The following is a 16,745-nucleotide window of genomic DNA, read 5'->3' on the forward strand; positions in this document are numbered from 1 at the left end:
TTTTGTCTCTACTGCCTCTTCAACAATAACGTTTAGACCAGCTTAGACCAGTCCTTCTGGGGTTCTGCAGTTTTTATTTCTTAGAAAATATTTATTTGGTGCAAGACCACAGTTGGGGCTCATTTGGAGGAGGCCGTAGCCGAGGGAGGTAGGGAGGGAGACGTGTCACGGTCTAAATCAATGGCTCTATCTATTAACATCCCATTGCTACAGTATTTCTACAAGTGTCTGTTGTTCCATAAAGAAAAGGACAGGTGAGGAGACCCCCCCCCCCCCTCTTGTCTAATCTTTTCCTCCATTTGATAAGTACTGCGAGGAGCCAACTCATTCAGACCTCAGTAGAAACTTATCTGTCAGTATTCTCTGGTGACACAGCAGAAGAGACATTTAACTTCCTGTTTAGCAAACTATCTTTTAGAGGTGTGTCGTCATGGAAACTCATCATTTCCACAATCCATATATGGAGGGTATTCTGTTTCAGAACTGTGTGTGAAAATCTAAAGTCCAGCCTATCAAAGCTGTCCCAGCATTACTGACGTGGGCCATCCACAGTCAGTCCACTCTCTGGAAATAGTCGATCCTGTATAGTTACAGGATCTCCCCCCAGCTCTATGCACACCAACCAGCCAACCGGCTCATATTCTCTCATCCCAATCAGCAGCGGCTTATCTCCTGCTGTTCTGGGCTTGCAGCTGCTGCTGGGTCATTCCCATATAGTTGTGTATACAGTGTCTCTCAAAACAACATACATTGCCTTTGAAAATGTCGTAACCCTAGCTGGGGCCTTTGATTACTGCCACACTGGAGAAGTTCAAGACTCCACGTTTGTTTCCAATCCCTTTTGGAAGGCCATGTAGTTAGTCAACGTTGCTTGGTTATTAAGCCCGTTAAGATTAAGAGTCGATTGTAGTGCTGTGTGTAAGGCTTGTGTGGTAGGTACGTGGCCGCTGGGTGTATGGCTATTCTGACTGTCCCTGACATGAAGCGAAGGCAGCAGGGGGTATCAGACCAGAGGGGGTTAAATAGAGTCATTATACAATGGATGGTTTGGAATTCCCATTCTTAGTCTATCCAGCCTATGATATACTAGACAACATACACATCGCCACATTCATAAAAAGTGCCATAGGTTACGTCGTTACTTAGCAACGCACTGCTGCTACTACTACTACTACTACTACTACAGATCCACTGTTTCGTCTGCCCAGGCATGCAGCTTATACATCTGATTTCCACTGTAAAAAGCCTCGACAATTGATAAACACGAAAGAAGAAACAAAGTGCAGCTAGTTTGCAGTCTTAACAGCTTCAGTTTGAAGTGAATTGTGTTAGCTGTGTAGTTGGCTAGCTAGCAAGGTGGGTATAGCTTCCATAGCAACCATTTTTGTTTGCCATAGCAACCTGCAAAGTTCTAGAACAATCCACCAGTGCTTGGGTAGTTTTGCTTTACACGGCAGTTACTATGAATAAAACTAACAACCAGTGAACGCCTAAAATTGCACTTGACAACCAGTGTTGGTGAATGTAGCATCGCGTTTGGTTGAAAAATGTATGGTTTGGAAATAATCTGGCTTTTTAATGCTGGTAACCCTTTGTATAAAATCAATAATGTTATGACATGTTTTGTCATGGCTGTGATGTGGTGATTGCTAAATGAAGCCATATACTGCACATCCCTGACATACTCGACAAAGGAGAGAACGGAACACTGACAGCAGTGTTGACTGCTGTCGTATCAATGCGGTATGGAAATACACCTCAGGAAAGGATAGCAATCTATTTTTCCAATTGTGTAAATCAAATGTATGAAACAAAACCACTTGGTTTGTACGAGATATGTTTCCTTGGGCATAAAAAATAAAACCATGAACCTTTTCCCACTACTGAGCCAAATCAAACTACTGCCCCAGCCTGGTGACGATTCCTCCATAGTTGCTGAAAATGACTGTGAAAGAAAAATGACCAAGCCAGCACAAGATGGTTCAGATTTGCACAATAGTGTGAAAGGAGTTTTTAAGTTTGACAGTTGGTTTTATCCAATTCAATCTCCCCCACCTGTACGCTACCAGATAAACAAACCTGGCGTCTTTTACTGACTAGCAGCTGTTAGGGATCCGACGGGGTTGTCTAGCGTTGTGTTTTATGTCAGGGCTAAGCTAACAGTGACATTCCGGCCATAGAGATAGTGTAAGGGGAGGGAGAATTGGACAGGAAAGCAGCTCTAGCCTTGCCAGCACGGTACCTATTTTCTCTCAGCGAAGCCTCAAAAGGAGAGAAAAAAACCCATGTCTCCTTGTTTGTAATGGACTGCCAAGTGAGTCTTGGTAACAAGTATGTTTTGCTTCAAGTGAACTACGGCGAACAGCTCCTTATTGCCTTTTAAAGCAATCCCCAAGCGTGAAGAGAGAGCAGGGTGTTTTGGTCCTCTCCACTAGCTCTGGCTGAGGCAGACATTCCCTTTCCAGGGGCACTGTTTATGAACAGTAGGCGTGGAAAAGTCATGGTCTTAACTGAAAGCTATGTGTCAGTCAGTCGCCAGTGTTCCACACCCCTTTTGGGAGCCCAATTCACTTTTAAAATCCTGTCTGGAATTCCGTTTTTTACTTAGAGGGCTACAGTATTGACACAGTGTGCTGAATATCACAGAAAAGTGTGTGTCTGTAAGCATCTTAATGAGTCAATGCTTTGGGTTTTGGCTTAGAGTTTGTGTCACCTTGTCCCCACTGTCCATTCTGAACTTCCACAGGCTGCCGGAAATGCTGTTAAGAGGGCCTCCGATAGCCTGGTGAAGGCGGCACAGAAAGCAGCCTTTGACGCCCAAGACGAGCAGGCCGTGGTTGTTAAGAGCAAGATGGTGGGCGGCATTGCTCAGGTAAGCAGAGGGCCATGAGAGCCTGCTTGAATTTTCACACAAAGTTCCCATCGATTTAAGGATTATTTCAGTGCAATAGAGGAAGACGGTGTCATTCTATGACACCCGAATTCACATTCAGAATTCCTTTCTTAAAGATCACATATGAGGCATGTTTTGTATACCTGTTGATTGTGTGTACCTGTGTTTCCATGTGCCTATCTGTTCATCTATGTATGAGAGGAGGTGTGGTCAGGGTGTTAACCAGTTGTGTTCTGTCTGTTAGATCAGGGTGTTAACCAGTGGTGTTCTGTCTGTTAGATCAGGGTGTTAACCAGTTGTGTTCTGTCTGTTAGATCAGGGTGTTAACCAGTTGTGTTCTGTCTGTTAGATCAGGGTGTTAACCAGTTGTGTTCTGTCTGTTAGATCAGGGTGTTAACCAGTTGTGTTCTGTCTGTTAGATCAGGGTGTTAACCAGTTGTGTTCTGTCTGTTAGATCAGGGTGTTAACCAGTTGTGTTCTGTCTGTTAGATCAGGGTGTTAACCAGTTGTGTTCTGTCTGTTAGATCAGGGTGTTAACCAGTTGTGTTCTGTCTGTTAGATCAGGGTGTTAACCAGTTGTGTTCTGTCTGTTAGATCAGGGTGTTAACCAGTGGTGTTCTGTCTGTTAGATCAGGGTGTTAACCAGTGGTGTTCTGTCTGTTAGATCAGGGTGTTAACCAGTTGTGTTCTGTCTGTTAGATCAGGGTGTTAACCAGTTGTGTTCTGTCTGTTAGATCAGGGTGTTAACCAGTTGTGTTCTGTCTGTTAGATCATTGCTGCCCAGGAGGAGATGCTGAGGAAGGAGAGGGAGTTGGACGAGGCCAGAAAGAAGCTGGCCACCATCCGACAGCAACAGTACAAGTTCCTGCCCTCCGAGCTCAGGGAGGACGGGCAGGAGCAGTGATGAAACACACACACACACACACACACACACACACACACACATATATAATACACATATACATACATACATATACAGCGAAGACAAATCCGATGTTCAGGGCCTACACGCCCAGGCTATATTAGAGAAAATAGAAAAACGAAGAGGTGTTATGCTTGAAGAGGAGCAATATTAGGGTGAGATAATTAAAACGAAGGAAAGGGGTAAAAAGTGAAAGCTGTATTAGGATGTTTATTTTAAGTGTATTTTTTTTCTTAGATTATTTGTCACGTTCAAGAGCGTTACAGTGCCACTGGTTTTGTTTTTGGATAATGCTAAAAAAAAATATATATATATATATGTATCCAAGTCTTTGAGGTAGTCCTTGATAGTTTGTGATTTAATTGAGAGTTTAGGTCCTAGATTGCATGTGTTCACTGCCGCTTCACCGTTTTTATTAAATTCACATCCTCCTGCCAATAACTGATATATTAGCCTTTAACGCTAGCATGCTATTATTTTAGTGAGCACAATTACTATCTGTTTGGCGGTGTCCGTTTTCTGTTTTTTTTTATTAGAAAAATGCAGTCACCAAAAGGTGGGCTTACAGCGGGTAAGTGTTGAGATCTTACTTGACTGACCAATGATTTTTAACTGGCCAGGGTAAATGGTAAGAGACGGTCAGTCACCGTACAACACAGAGCTCAGCTAGGTGTTTACCATAAACAACTGTGGCTTTGGCCACATCCCAAAGAAACATCGTTTAACAAGAATGTGTGTTGTCAGGTCGGCTCCTCCTTTTTTATTTGAACCAATGACATTTAACTGCATCTTGTTGCAATTTGGACCAGAGGTGCAATGATTTACTTTGCGATTAAACAATTCATAGAGAAGAGAAATAATGCTATGAAATGTGTTACAAATGGTATCTTCTATTACATTTATATGTTAATAAAGTATATGTGAGTATTTGTTTGTGTCATCGTATGAACTTTTGGACCTGATATTATCTGTGTTTGAAGCTCATAAAGCCATACTTTTTGCTTTCTTCAGGACATTGTTTTGAATCATGAATGACTGTTCCTTCGGGTGCTATTGAGTGGTTAAAATCTTTATCAGATGTAGACTGTGTAATATGCATCTAATAGCCAACTGTAATCAGTAGATCATTAGAAACAAATTTAGATATGTATTTTGGGGTAATTTCTCTTGTCACAGTACAATCCTATGATGGCCATTGTATGCAAAGGATAATGTGTCCGATGTTGTTGTTATTAACCGTCATTTACCCTGAATTGCCAGCCTATTTCACATTGTCAGAGGCCTCATTGTAACCTAACCTCCTTTCTTTCAACATATCAATGATTCAAAGTGCCTGCTATATGTATTTTACAACTAATTGTATTTAACTGTTAACGTTTTCCCATCTTCAAGTGCACTTATCAATTTGTTTAACTTAACAACACATATAAATCCACTCTTTTACAAACATTACTTTTCTCTTCTCTTAATCGAAATAGTTGGGATAGAAAACAACTTAAGTTGCCTATGTGTTGATCACAAACATAGGGAAAGCCTAACTTGAGTGTTATTTTTCCTTTTCATTTTCTAATTGTTTTGTTGACCTTTCTGATTTTGATACTATATACATGTATTAACAGTGCTATGGGATCACCATCTCAATGGTATTGTAAAAGAGATTTATGGTCAATAAAGCTGGTTTTCCCTGAGAAGTTGTTTTATTTCTCTTTTATTAAACATTAAAATGTTGAAGTCACTTCTTTGTCAATGCTTCATATCATAATATGACCTGCTATGCTGATATTCGGACAGGTTAACATGAGTAAAATAGACTCGCCATTGTGAACGGATTCTAGTCGCATCAAGTCGACAGTAGCCTAGTCACTCACACATTTCCCCTTGGCTCCAATACTGTACCTTGTCGCTTGTGACAGGTCATTCTTCACCAAAAACCAACTTCGTCCCCAGGTGGCTGCTGCTAACCGGCACCAACTACCTTCAGTCTTTGCAACTTAACTTTTGACTGTTGTTACAACTTGTTATTGTTATTTTCCCCTCTGAGATACCATTAGAAACAACCTATTCCCTGACAGACTTATCAATGAACAAGCCTAGTTCAGGCGACCAAACTAAGACGACGCTGGCTGTAGTGTCGTCAAGTGTGCAGATTGTATTAAATGTGGACATAAATGAACCCATGAAGAGGAAGAGCATGAAGGCTCTAACTTTTACACGAGCTGGTTAAAACCATGCCTAAATGCGTCCCCCAGTGCGCTCTGGGACTGAACGGCAAATACAGGGGAAATGAAATACACCCAAGGAGACCTATGAAAGATGGCCAACCTTTTCATTACATGGTGTGGGCACCTATATCCCTGTGTCTACAGATATATTTAGGTCCAATATCATACCACAGACATTCGAACATTATATGAAATCGGAGCCTCCCAAAAATGGGCAAAATCTGTGCGCTTAATTCCTACCCAACGCGTTGAACGAATCACAGGCGCGCGACGTCACTCGAGCTCGGGCGTGATTTATCTGAACTTTCCAAAAAAAGTATTGGGCTCTGGACAGAATTACATCCTCCCATCCTCCTTTACCTAATCCAGACTAGCTTTGTCTCATCACTCGGCTCGAGGTGTTGCTTCAGTGAACTTCAGTCCTCTGTCCTCCGTTGTGGCTCGTGCGCGTCCGTCGAGAGTACCAACTCTGAACCCTTTCCGACTGTTATTAGGAGAGAAAAAACAACAGTAACCATGGAAGCCATCAAGAAGAAAATGCAAATGTTGAAACTGGATAAGGAGAATGCTATTGATCGGGCAGAGCAAGCAGAAGGAGACAAAAAGGGGGCAGAGGACAAATGCAAACAGGTATGGGAATATAACTAACTGAACAAGAGGGCATTCCCTGCCTTTTCATTGCTTGAAGGGAGAGGGGCAACTGTATCTAATACCAATAGTAATTAATTTTACACTGATTTATTCAATTTAATGATTATACTGCTCCCGTCTATCTGTCAACCATGAAGTGGTTTGGTCGTTGACAGACAGTATGTCATCCACATATGGTAATCCATGTACAATCTATTCTACAATATACAATAAACATACTGTAAAACCCCAGTCAGTGATTTAATACTCGGGTGAACACATCAAATATTTACTATATTGCAAGTATGTAGTTTCTACCCTGAAACACATGGTAAGACAGGTAAGACAGATGTCCAACGTCTATGTGGAAGACAGGTAAGTGTTTGTTCTAAATATACTCTTGTGAAGTTATCCATGAAGCTACTTCAGACTTTTGCAACTACAAATAATAAATGTCCTTATAGTCTCTTCAATGGTGTTTCATGGGTACAGCAGGCGGATCGGAGTGAAGTTGATTAGATAGATGGACAGATCCCACCAAACGACCCAGCCAGTTTGAGGTTATTACGGGCAGTGTTAAATTCAATGCACATTGATGAAGGGGGCACAAGCTGACTTAAGGAGTACAGTGTGAATGAGTGTTTCATTTTGAAGTATAAACTGGGTGGTTCGAGCCCTGGATGCTGATTGGCTGACAGCCGTGGTATATTTAAGTAATAAGGCCGGAGGGGGTGTGGTATATGGCCGATATACCACGGCTAAGAGCAGTTCTTACGTAAGACGCAACGCGGAGTGCATGGACACAGCCCTTAGCAGTGGTATATTGGTCATATACCACAAACCCCTGAGGTGCCTTATTGCTATTATAAACTGGTTACCAACGTAATTAGAACAGTAAAAATAAACGTTTTATCATACCCATGGTATACAGTCTGATATACCACGGCTGTCAGCCAAACAGACCGTATACCACGGGTATGATAAAACGTTTATTTTTACTGCTCTAATTACGTTGGTAACCAGTTTATAATAGCAATAAGGCACCTCGGGGGTGTGTGACATATGGCCAATATACCACGGCTAAGGGCTGTATCGAGGCACTCCGCGTTGCGTCTTACGTAAGAACAGCCCTTAGCCGTGGTATATTGGCCATATACCACACCCCCTCAGGCCTTATTGCTTAAGTATCAAACCCAAATTGTCAGTATTGACCCAATCAGGGAACTTGAGAATACCAGTCTTCCCAATGATCATATGTCCAGTGTCATCTCTCATTTGTTATAATTTAACCATTGAAGATGGTCAGATTCTGTATTATACAAGTGTTAGCTAGCCTTCAAGAAATGGACACAATTTGAGGTATTTGAGTTTTAACCCTCTCAACGTCCTGCAATCAACTTCTGCCACTTTTCTGTTGGAAAATCAAGACCGGGATGGAATGACAGAAGACAATCTCCAGTCATCATTTTGGATCCAACCCTATCCTCAGAATCCGTTACATCTTGGCCCGAGCTTTTCATGGTCTCCCTCTCAGCTGTTACCCATGGTCTGTCTATGATGACCATTTCTCATAATGTTGACATTATGGCTCCATAGCAGCTTAGCCCTTCTCCCAGTTTCATTCTATTTTCTGCCTTTGGACATAGGCTACTCCCTACCATCCCCCATGGGAACAAGAAAAACATATTTCTGCTTGAGCATCTTTCTGCTTGAGCATTTGGAAGTAAATTATCGAACACATATGCACCTTCAGAGCCGCGGCATTTAAAAAAAAATCATCCCTACCTACACAACTTGTCAGATTTGGTAACAACTGAATGTGTAGTTATACCTGGATCTGGACCAGAGAAGATACACCATCTCATTCTACTGTACCTCATTTTTACTGTTATGAAGCTACTTCCTACCTCAGCTGCCTCAAGAACCCAGATTCATGATGGAGATTTGGAATGGATCCTCTTCCTGAATAGAAAATAGCTTGAGCTTATATGGACATGTACAGTACTGAACCAAATAGCTTCTGGTCACTTTAGACTTGACTAATATTACCCATTATGTTATGTGAGTCCTCTCTTTCCGTTTAGTTCCCAAGTGACGAAAGCCACCAGTGGCTTGGAATGGAATGGAAATGGAACCCCCCTTGTCCTTGAACATTTGTCTACCCCCCAGTGTGTATTTGTGATACCATGGAGAACATTTGCTTCTGTGGCGGCGAATAACTAATGGCCTAATCGCTTCAGCTTTTGTTGGCGTCTAAATTTTCCATTCTACTCATCTGTCATGTTTAATTGACATGGTCAGCTAGAACCAAATGGAGCCTCTCTATAAATAGGAGTAGTCTTCCCTCACAAGTATTTGTTCGCAGAAGACCACACCTTGGGCTATTCTGATTCCAGCACCGACATTTCTCTTTGGAGCAGCCTTGACTGTGGCATGTCTATTGGAATTGTTGTTCAACAAAGAAAAAGGGGATCAAGGCTGGATCCAAAATTACATGAAAGAGCAGCAGGCCTGGGATCAGAATGGCCCCCTCACATAGCTGGAGCCCAAAAGACCGCTGTAATCTGTCAGAAGTAATAAAAGAATGACATTCATCACAAGGACATAGTGTTCACGATTCACACACTGTCGCTGTCATTCACAATGGGCTTTTTCTAGGTTAGAGGGGATCTTTTCTAGCGACAATCCTAACGACATGAAGCTTTTTTGGTTGTAGCCTAGATATTTTTAACACTCGTCAGGAAGATTTTTGGGAATTGGGAAAGATAGCAAGAACTTTGATATGATGAGGTGAACAGGAGACCCCCCAAAACAAGCAACATTCCTACAGGTACATTCAACTCTCAACAACTTCAGTCGATGAGCAGGGCACCATTCCTCTCTTTTTACTTTACATGACCTCGTTACCATAAACAGTAGTAGCAGAGAGTCGCTATCGTCACAAGAATACAATTAATAGGTGTCTGCTTTTACGGGGCCGCGCAGGGAGCTATGTCCCGGCTGCCAGGCTTGTGGATAATGCACAGGGGTTTATTTGATGCCCGTTGAAAGGGGAGACTGAGGGAACATCACCAGCTGCAGCCCCAGTCACTCTGAGACTATGTCTGGTCACAAATGCCACCCTATTCCCTACATAGTGCACTACTTTTGATGGGCACTGGTGAAAGGTAGTGCACTATGTAGGGAATATGGTGGCATTTGGAAAACAACCTCTGACTCTGGAGGGACACTATGACAGCTTTCCCTTTATAAGTCTGTCCTCATGCCTGGCCCAACCTGCCCTGACAGTCAGCCTCAGGCAGTGCTCTGTCATACCCAGACACATTGACTGGAGGATAGAGTATAACCTTCAACAGGACACTTCTTCTACCGCTAACTCAATCTATATGCAGTATGGGTCCCACTTCAAACTAAAAACGCCTTCATAACCCCTTCATAAACCCTTTATAAACTCTTTATAAACCGTTCATATAAACCCTTCAAAAACCTATATAAATCCTTCATAAGCCCTTAATAAAACCTACATAAACCCTTTATAAAACCTACATAAGCCCTTTATAAACTTTACATAAGCCCTTCATAAACCCTACATAAGTCCTTCATAAGTAAATGATATGCTAAAGGTGGCATCAGCTGTTATATCACTCTTTATGCAGTATGACTTTGCTTATGAAGGATTTGTGAAGCATCTATATAGTGCTTATGGAGACTTTGTGAATGCTCTTTAGAGTAGGTTTGATATGAATCGGTTATTTATCTTATTGAATCGGTTATGTATCTTATTGTATATGACTCTAATCAAAACAAACAAAATGGATTGGTCCCCTGACATTACTGTGTGTGTGTGCGCGTGTGCGTGTGTGTGTGTGTGTGTGTATATGTGTGTGTGTGTGTGTGTGTGTGTGTGTGTGTGCGTGTGTATGTGTGTGTGTGTGTGTCTCCTAGCTGGAAGAAGAGTTGCTGGCGCTGCAGAAGAAGCTGAAGGGAGTGGAGGATGAGTTGGATAAATACTCCGAGTCGCTGAAGGATGCCCAGGAGAAGCTGGAGCAGGCTGAGAAGAAGGCCACAGACGTGAGTGACACAGGGCAACACTAGGGGGTCACTACGACCACGGTGACGTCAAAGCACGGCACACACACACGTGCACACACACAGACACACACCATTGAGGCATGTACATACACACACCTCAGTTACAGGTATGGATAACATGGTAGTGCTCTAAGGCAATGTATCACTGCAGTACACAGACGAGCAACTGACTCCAGAGATTACTGCATAATTCCCTCCTCTTTGTTGATTTTCACTGGTCATTTAGATAATAATCTGTCAGAATATGTTATAGCTAAAGCATTTCCCCTACTCAAGTTATTGTCATAAATTCACCTATAAAATCAAACACTTCATTGTGATCTAGGATTGTATTTCATCAAGGATGCTAAGATCCTCCAGCCATATAGTTTTCACAATTTCACCATTGCTGCCTGTCATTAAAGCACACTTGTAATGTTATACTATGTAAAAGTATACACAGCTAAATGTGTCATCAGGTCATTAATCAGCAGGTTGTCAGGTCCCAGGTCCCGTTGTCTCCCCCTAGTGGGACAAACTTGTACTGCACAGTGTGGGCAGTATGCTTCTGTCAAACCTCCCAAGTTTTGTCCCAATTATCTCACCTTCCTCTCAATGTGAGCGCTTATTCACTTGCCCTTGCTGATTTGAATGGAAATGACTAATATGAGAAATATGGTGTAAACTCCTACCAGCCCACATGCCTCCACCAAAGGAAATATTATTGGGATACACCTCAAGTCCCATCCTCTCTGGCCATGCCCCTCAACAGATCTTTTGACAATTATTTGTCATATATGATACCTACAGTGAGGGAAAAAAGTATTTGATCCCCTGCTGATTTTGTACGTTTGCCCACTGACAAAGAAATGATCAGTCTATAATTTTAATGGTAGGTTTATTTGAACAGTGAGAGACAGAATAACAACAAAAAAATCCAGAAAAACGCATGTCAAAAATGTTATAACTTAATTTGCATTTTAATGAGGGAAATAAGTATTTGACCCCCTCTCAATCAGAAATATTTCTGGCTCCCAGGTGTCTTTTATACAGGTAACGAGCTGAGATTAGGAGCACACTCTTAAAGGGAGTGCTCCTAATTTCAGCTTGTGACCTGTATAAAAGACACCTGGGAGCCAGAAATCTTTCTGTTTGAGAGGGGTTCTGACACCGTTCTGACACCATGTTGACACATTAGACCTGTATTTAACTGGAGTCAGACAAAGTGCGGACCAGAGAACACGGCAATCAAAGAAACTCAAACCAAATCATTCCCTGCATTCACTCCAAGGTGCTGACAAGCTTTATGCTGTGTTTGCAAAATGTGATACAGGTCGAGGTTCGGCACTTTCTACACCGCAGCTGTCAACAAGCAAGGTCGCTTGTTCAGTGGGGTTCCAACTGGCCCATATCAGATTTGTGCATTCACATTGATGTAGCATCTGAAGTAGTACACAGATGCGATGCTCATTTCCTGTCACTGTTCCTTTACATTTTGGGGTAGTTGACGTGGTAACGGCATGGCATGTGCAAAATGGAAACATTTCAGAGCAAAATAAATCAGATCTGAGCATCCAGACTGAATTGTATCAGGTTTGAGATCAACATATGGAGGTGGTCTATATTGGAAGTCAAAAGATCAGATTCCATGTTTTTTTGTTGTTGCTGTTTACACATTAGGGAAAAGATCAGATAGGTATCAGATATGCCAAATAATTGTCAAAAGATCTGAATTAGGTTGCCTGTGTAAACACAGTCAAATATTCTCATGAGGAGGGGGTGCGCTCCCGAGTAGCGCAGCGGTCTAAGACACTGCATCTCAGTGCAAGGGGCGTCACTACAGTCCCTGGTTCGTATCCAGGCTGCATCACAACCGGCCGTGATTGGGAGTCCCATAAGGCGGCGCACGATTGGCCCAGCGTCGTCCGAGTTTGGCCGGGGTAGGCTGTCATTGTAAATAAGAATTTATTCTTAACTGACTTGCCTAGTTAAATAAAAATAAAAACATCTTCAAAGAGTAGGGTGTTCGGAAGATGGGCAGGGACTCTGCTGTCCTATCTTCAGGAGGAAGCTGGTTCCACCATTGGGGTGCCAGGACAGAGAAGAGCTTGGACTGGGTTGAGCGGGAGCTCAAGAGACCAGAGGTGGCAGAACGAAGTACTTGGGTTGGGTTGGGTTGGGGTGAAGAGTTTGAGCAGAGCCTGAAGGTAGGGGTAATTCCTCTTGCTGCTCCGTAGGCAAGTACCATGGTCTTGTAGTGGATGTGAGCTTCGATTGGAAAGAGGGAAGAAGAAAAGTAGTTGAGGGTCATCCACATAGCAATGATAGGAGAAACAATGTGGGGAGATATGACGGAGCCGAGTGACTTGGTGTATAGAGAGAAGAGAAGGCCTAGTACCGAGCTCTGGGGGACACCAGTAGTGAGAATACGTGGTGCAGACACAGATCCTCTCCACGTCACCTGGTAGGAGCGGCCTGCCAGGTAGGATGCAAAGTGTGTGCAGAGCCTGACACCCCCAGCCCTGAGAGAGTGGAGAGGATCTGATGGGTCTCTGTGTTGAAGGCAGCGGATAGATCTAGGAGGATGAGAACAGAGGAGAGAGAGTCAGCTTTGGCAGTGTGGAGAGCCTCTGTGACACAGAGAAGAGCAGTCTCAGTTGAGCGACCCATCTTGAAGCCTGACTGGTTAGGGTCAAGAAGATCGTTCTGAGAGAGATAGCGAGAGAGTTGGTCAGAGACAGCATGCTCAAGTGTTAAGGAGACGGGAGGGAGAAGGATTTAGAGATGATAGGATAGAGGAGGAGAGAGTAGTGGGAGAGAGAGAGCTAAGATTGCGACGGCGCATTACCATCTGGGTAGGGCCTGAGTGGTTAGGGTTGGAGGAAAGGGAGACCATCTGGGTAGGGCCTGAGTGGTTAGGGTTGGAGGAAAGGGACAGAAAAATAAACAAAGTAGTGATCAGAGACTTGGAGGGGGGTTGCCGTGAGATTAGTAGGAGAACAGAGACCTGGAGGTGGGTTGCCGTGAGATTAGTAGGAGAACAGAGACCTGGAGGTGGGTTGCCGTGAGATTAGTAGACAAACAGCCTCTAGTAAAGATTAGGTCAAGCGTATTGCCTGCCTTGTAAGTGGGAGGGAACTGGGAAAGGATGAGGTCAAAAGAGGCAAGGAGGGGAAAGAAAGAGTTGGAAAGAAATGAATCAAAGGCAGATGTCGGGAGGTTGAAGTCACCCAGTACACCCAGCAGGTGTCAAGCTCATTAAGGAACTCTCTAAGGGCACCTGGTGAGCTATAGATGACAACAATGTTGAGCTTGAGTGAACAAGTGACAGTGACAGCAGTGAATTCAAATGAGGAGATGGACAGGTGTGTGAGGGAGAAAAGAGATAATCTCCATTTAGAAGAAATGAGCAGCCCTATGCCACCACCGGGACGACCAAATCCTCTCGGAGTATGAGAGAAAATGTTATCAGATGAAGAGACAGCAGCTGGGGTAGCAGTGTTCTCTGGGGTGATCCATGTTTCCGGAAGGGCCAAAAAGAGACCAGGAATTCCATGTGGGTTGTGCGTGCAGGGTAAACTAAATTAGAATGGTTGCAGCCAAGGGGTGGGAGCATCTGTAAAGCCTACGGGAGAGGAACGAACTAGGATAGAAAAACCCACACATAGTTGCTAAAGCTACAAAATAGCAAAATGAGATCATCTAAAAATAACTAGGTAAGATACTCAAGTGAGAGAGTGGCATGTATGCAATAGCTGGGACCGGGCTAATTTCAACTCTGTATAGTACAGTTATGCTTCAGAGTTCCAATCCCGTTTCACCATGTCCATATAAGGACTGTGGCTGTCAGCATTCTAGACTACCTGTTCTCAGAATCCTTCCTAAAAACACAGTTTATAATTTCCTGATGTTCCACTATCTCTTCCCACTGATGTTCCACCCCTCCCGACCACTTCCTCATCCCCCTGATGTTCCACTCCTCCCGACCACTTCCTCTTCCCCCAGATGTTCCACCCCTCCCGACCACTTCCTCTTCCCCCAGATGTTCCACTCCTCCCGACCACTTCCTCTTCCCGCTGATGTTCCACCCCTCCCGACCACTTCCTCTTCCCCCTGATGTTCCACTCCTCCCGACCACTTCCTCTTCCCCCAGATGTTCCACCCCTCCCGACCACTTCCTCATCCCCCTGATGTTCCACCCCTCCCGACCGCCGCCTCTTCCCGCTGATGTTCCATCCCTCCCGAGCGCCGCCTCTTCCCGCTCCATCATCACGCCACTGTGATGATGTCACCAGTTGTAACCGTGCCAATAGAGGACAGTCACCAATAGCTGTCACTCTGATCTATTTAAAGACTGTGGCTATACCTGATGAGAGAGATGATTAGTTAATTTTCAGGCTTACTCATGATAGACACTACCGGTTTTAAATATGTAAAGTTTAGTTATTTATACATAATTATTTTCAATAATTGAGTCGGGACGCTTTTTCAATGGCAAACCCAATGACGCATGTAGCCTATTGGTATATCAACACTGTGGTTGATTATGCCACATATTTAAACACACAGAAATTACAACTTAGTAATTATGATACTCGTGTAAATCTTAAGCAGGTGTGACATTAGACATCTCACATTCAAAACCTTTAACTTGTAACATTATAATGTTACCAAAGAAGGAAAAGAATTGAAAGAATGCAGTCTTGTTTATAGTGAAGTGAAGTCATGTTTTCCAGTTCATGCTCACAGCTTCACAATTAGTCTATTTTTCAGACTGTTTTTGGACAAAGCTCCCTCTCGCTCTCTCTCTCTCTCTCTCTCTCTTTATCTCTCTCTCCATCTCTCTCTCTCTTTCTCTCTCTCTCTTTCTTTATCTCTCTCCCTCTCTTTTTATCTCTCTCTTTCTCTCTCTCTTTCTCTCTCTCTTTCTCTCTCTCTTTCTCTCTCTTGGACAGGTTTAAAGAGTCAGACCTCTTGTCAACTAAATGGTATTACATAAACACACATTGGTTACACTCAAATAACTTATAACATGATAAATTACAGATTCAACTGATGATAAATGCATAAAACTAAAAACCATAGGTACTTTTCTGTGGCTACCATCAATAGCACAAGGCAAATAATCAAAATGTATATTTTTGTGGCATTGTATAGCTTTGAATTAGGATAATTATGCAATAGTCTACCACACACACAAGTAAATAATTACAACATCACCATTAAGTAGCTTGTCCTATTAAAGCCCTTTCATGGAGGATAAACATTCATAATCTGAAAATACTTGAAGACAAAACAGTAGGTAGCTACTAAAGTACACAGTTTAGGTCTCAAACGTTGAAACAAATAAATCCTGTTCATTCATATAGTGTTATTCTAGATAAATATGTTTAAATAATGGTTAGTAGGCTACAGTTAAACACTTTTTAAGAATATTAACTAACCCCCAGTCACAAGTAAATCTAAAGCCCACTGCTCCCGAGTGGCGCAGCAGTCTAAGGCACTGTATCTCAGTGCTAGAGGTGTCACTACAGACACCCTGGTTCGATTCCAGGCTGTATCACAACCGGCCGTGATTGGGAGTCCCATAGGGTGGCGTACAATTGGCCCAGCGTCGCTCGGGTTTGGCCGGGGGTAGGCCGTCGTTGTGAATAAGAATTTGTTCTTAACTGAGTATCTGTTTGAGAGGTTCTCTTTTTACCCTTATTGTCCAGGCTTAGTGAGCTTCCTCTGTTTATTTTAGACATGTTTTACCTTTTACTGAAGTGGGCTAAATCAGGGTCACAGAGTGTTTCTTGGAAGTCATAAACAAATCTTTACAAAAATTTCGAGTCTCATAGCAAAGGGTCTGAATACTTATGTAAATAATGTATTTCAGTTTTGTATGTTTTATAAATTTGCTAAAATTTCTAAAAACCTGTTTTCGCATTGTCATTATGGGTTATTGTGTATAGATTGATGAGGGGGGAAAAGTATTTAATCCATTTTAGAATAAGGCTGTAACGTA

General features: G+C 42.8%; 2 protein-coding genes across 9 annotated transcripts in view; both read left to right on the forward strand.

The window, feature by feature from the left end:
• tln1 (talin 1) overlaps window positions 1-5,506 on the forward strand; it is a 146,506-nt gene extending 141,000 nt beyond the window's left edge. For all 4 annotated transcript variants that reach the window (XM_029710393.1, XM_029710395.1, XM_029710396.1 and 1 more), the window contains 2 exons: window positions 2,747-2,872; window positions 3,663-5,506. In XM_029710393.1, coding sequence (XP_029566253.1) covers window positions 2,747-2,872; window positions 3,663-3,797 — 261 coding nt within the window. In that variant the 3' untranslated portion in view covers window positions 3,798-5,506. The remainder of the gene's footprint in view (window positions 1-2,746; window positions 2,873-3,662) is intronic.
• Window positions 5,507-6,336: 830 nt separating this feature from the next.
• Window positions 6,337-16,745, forward strand: part of tpm2 (tropomyosin 2 (beta)) — a 35,754-nt gene continuing 25,345 nt past the window's right edge. For all 5 annotated transcript variants that reach the window (XM_029710400.1, XM_029710398.1, XM_029710406.1 and 2 more), the window contains exons 1-2: window positions 6,337-6,667; window positions 10,613-10,738. In XM_029710400.1, coding sequence (XP_029566260.1) covers window positions 6,554-6,667; window positions 10,613-10,738 — 240 coding nt within the window. In that variant the 5' untranslated portion in view covers window positions 6,337-6,553. The remainder of the gene's footprint in view (window positions 6,668-10,612; window positions 10,739-16,745) is intronic.

This window comes from Salmo trutta, chromosome 23 (assembly GCF_901001165.1).
Source record: "Salmo trutta chromosome 23, fSalTru1.1, whole genome shotgun sequence".
In the NCBI taxonomy this organism is placed as follows: Eukaryota; Metazoa; Chordata; class Actinopteri; order Salmoniformes; family Salmonidae; genus Salmo; species Salmo trutta.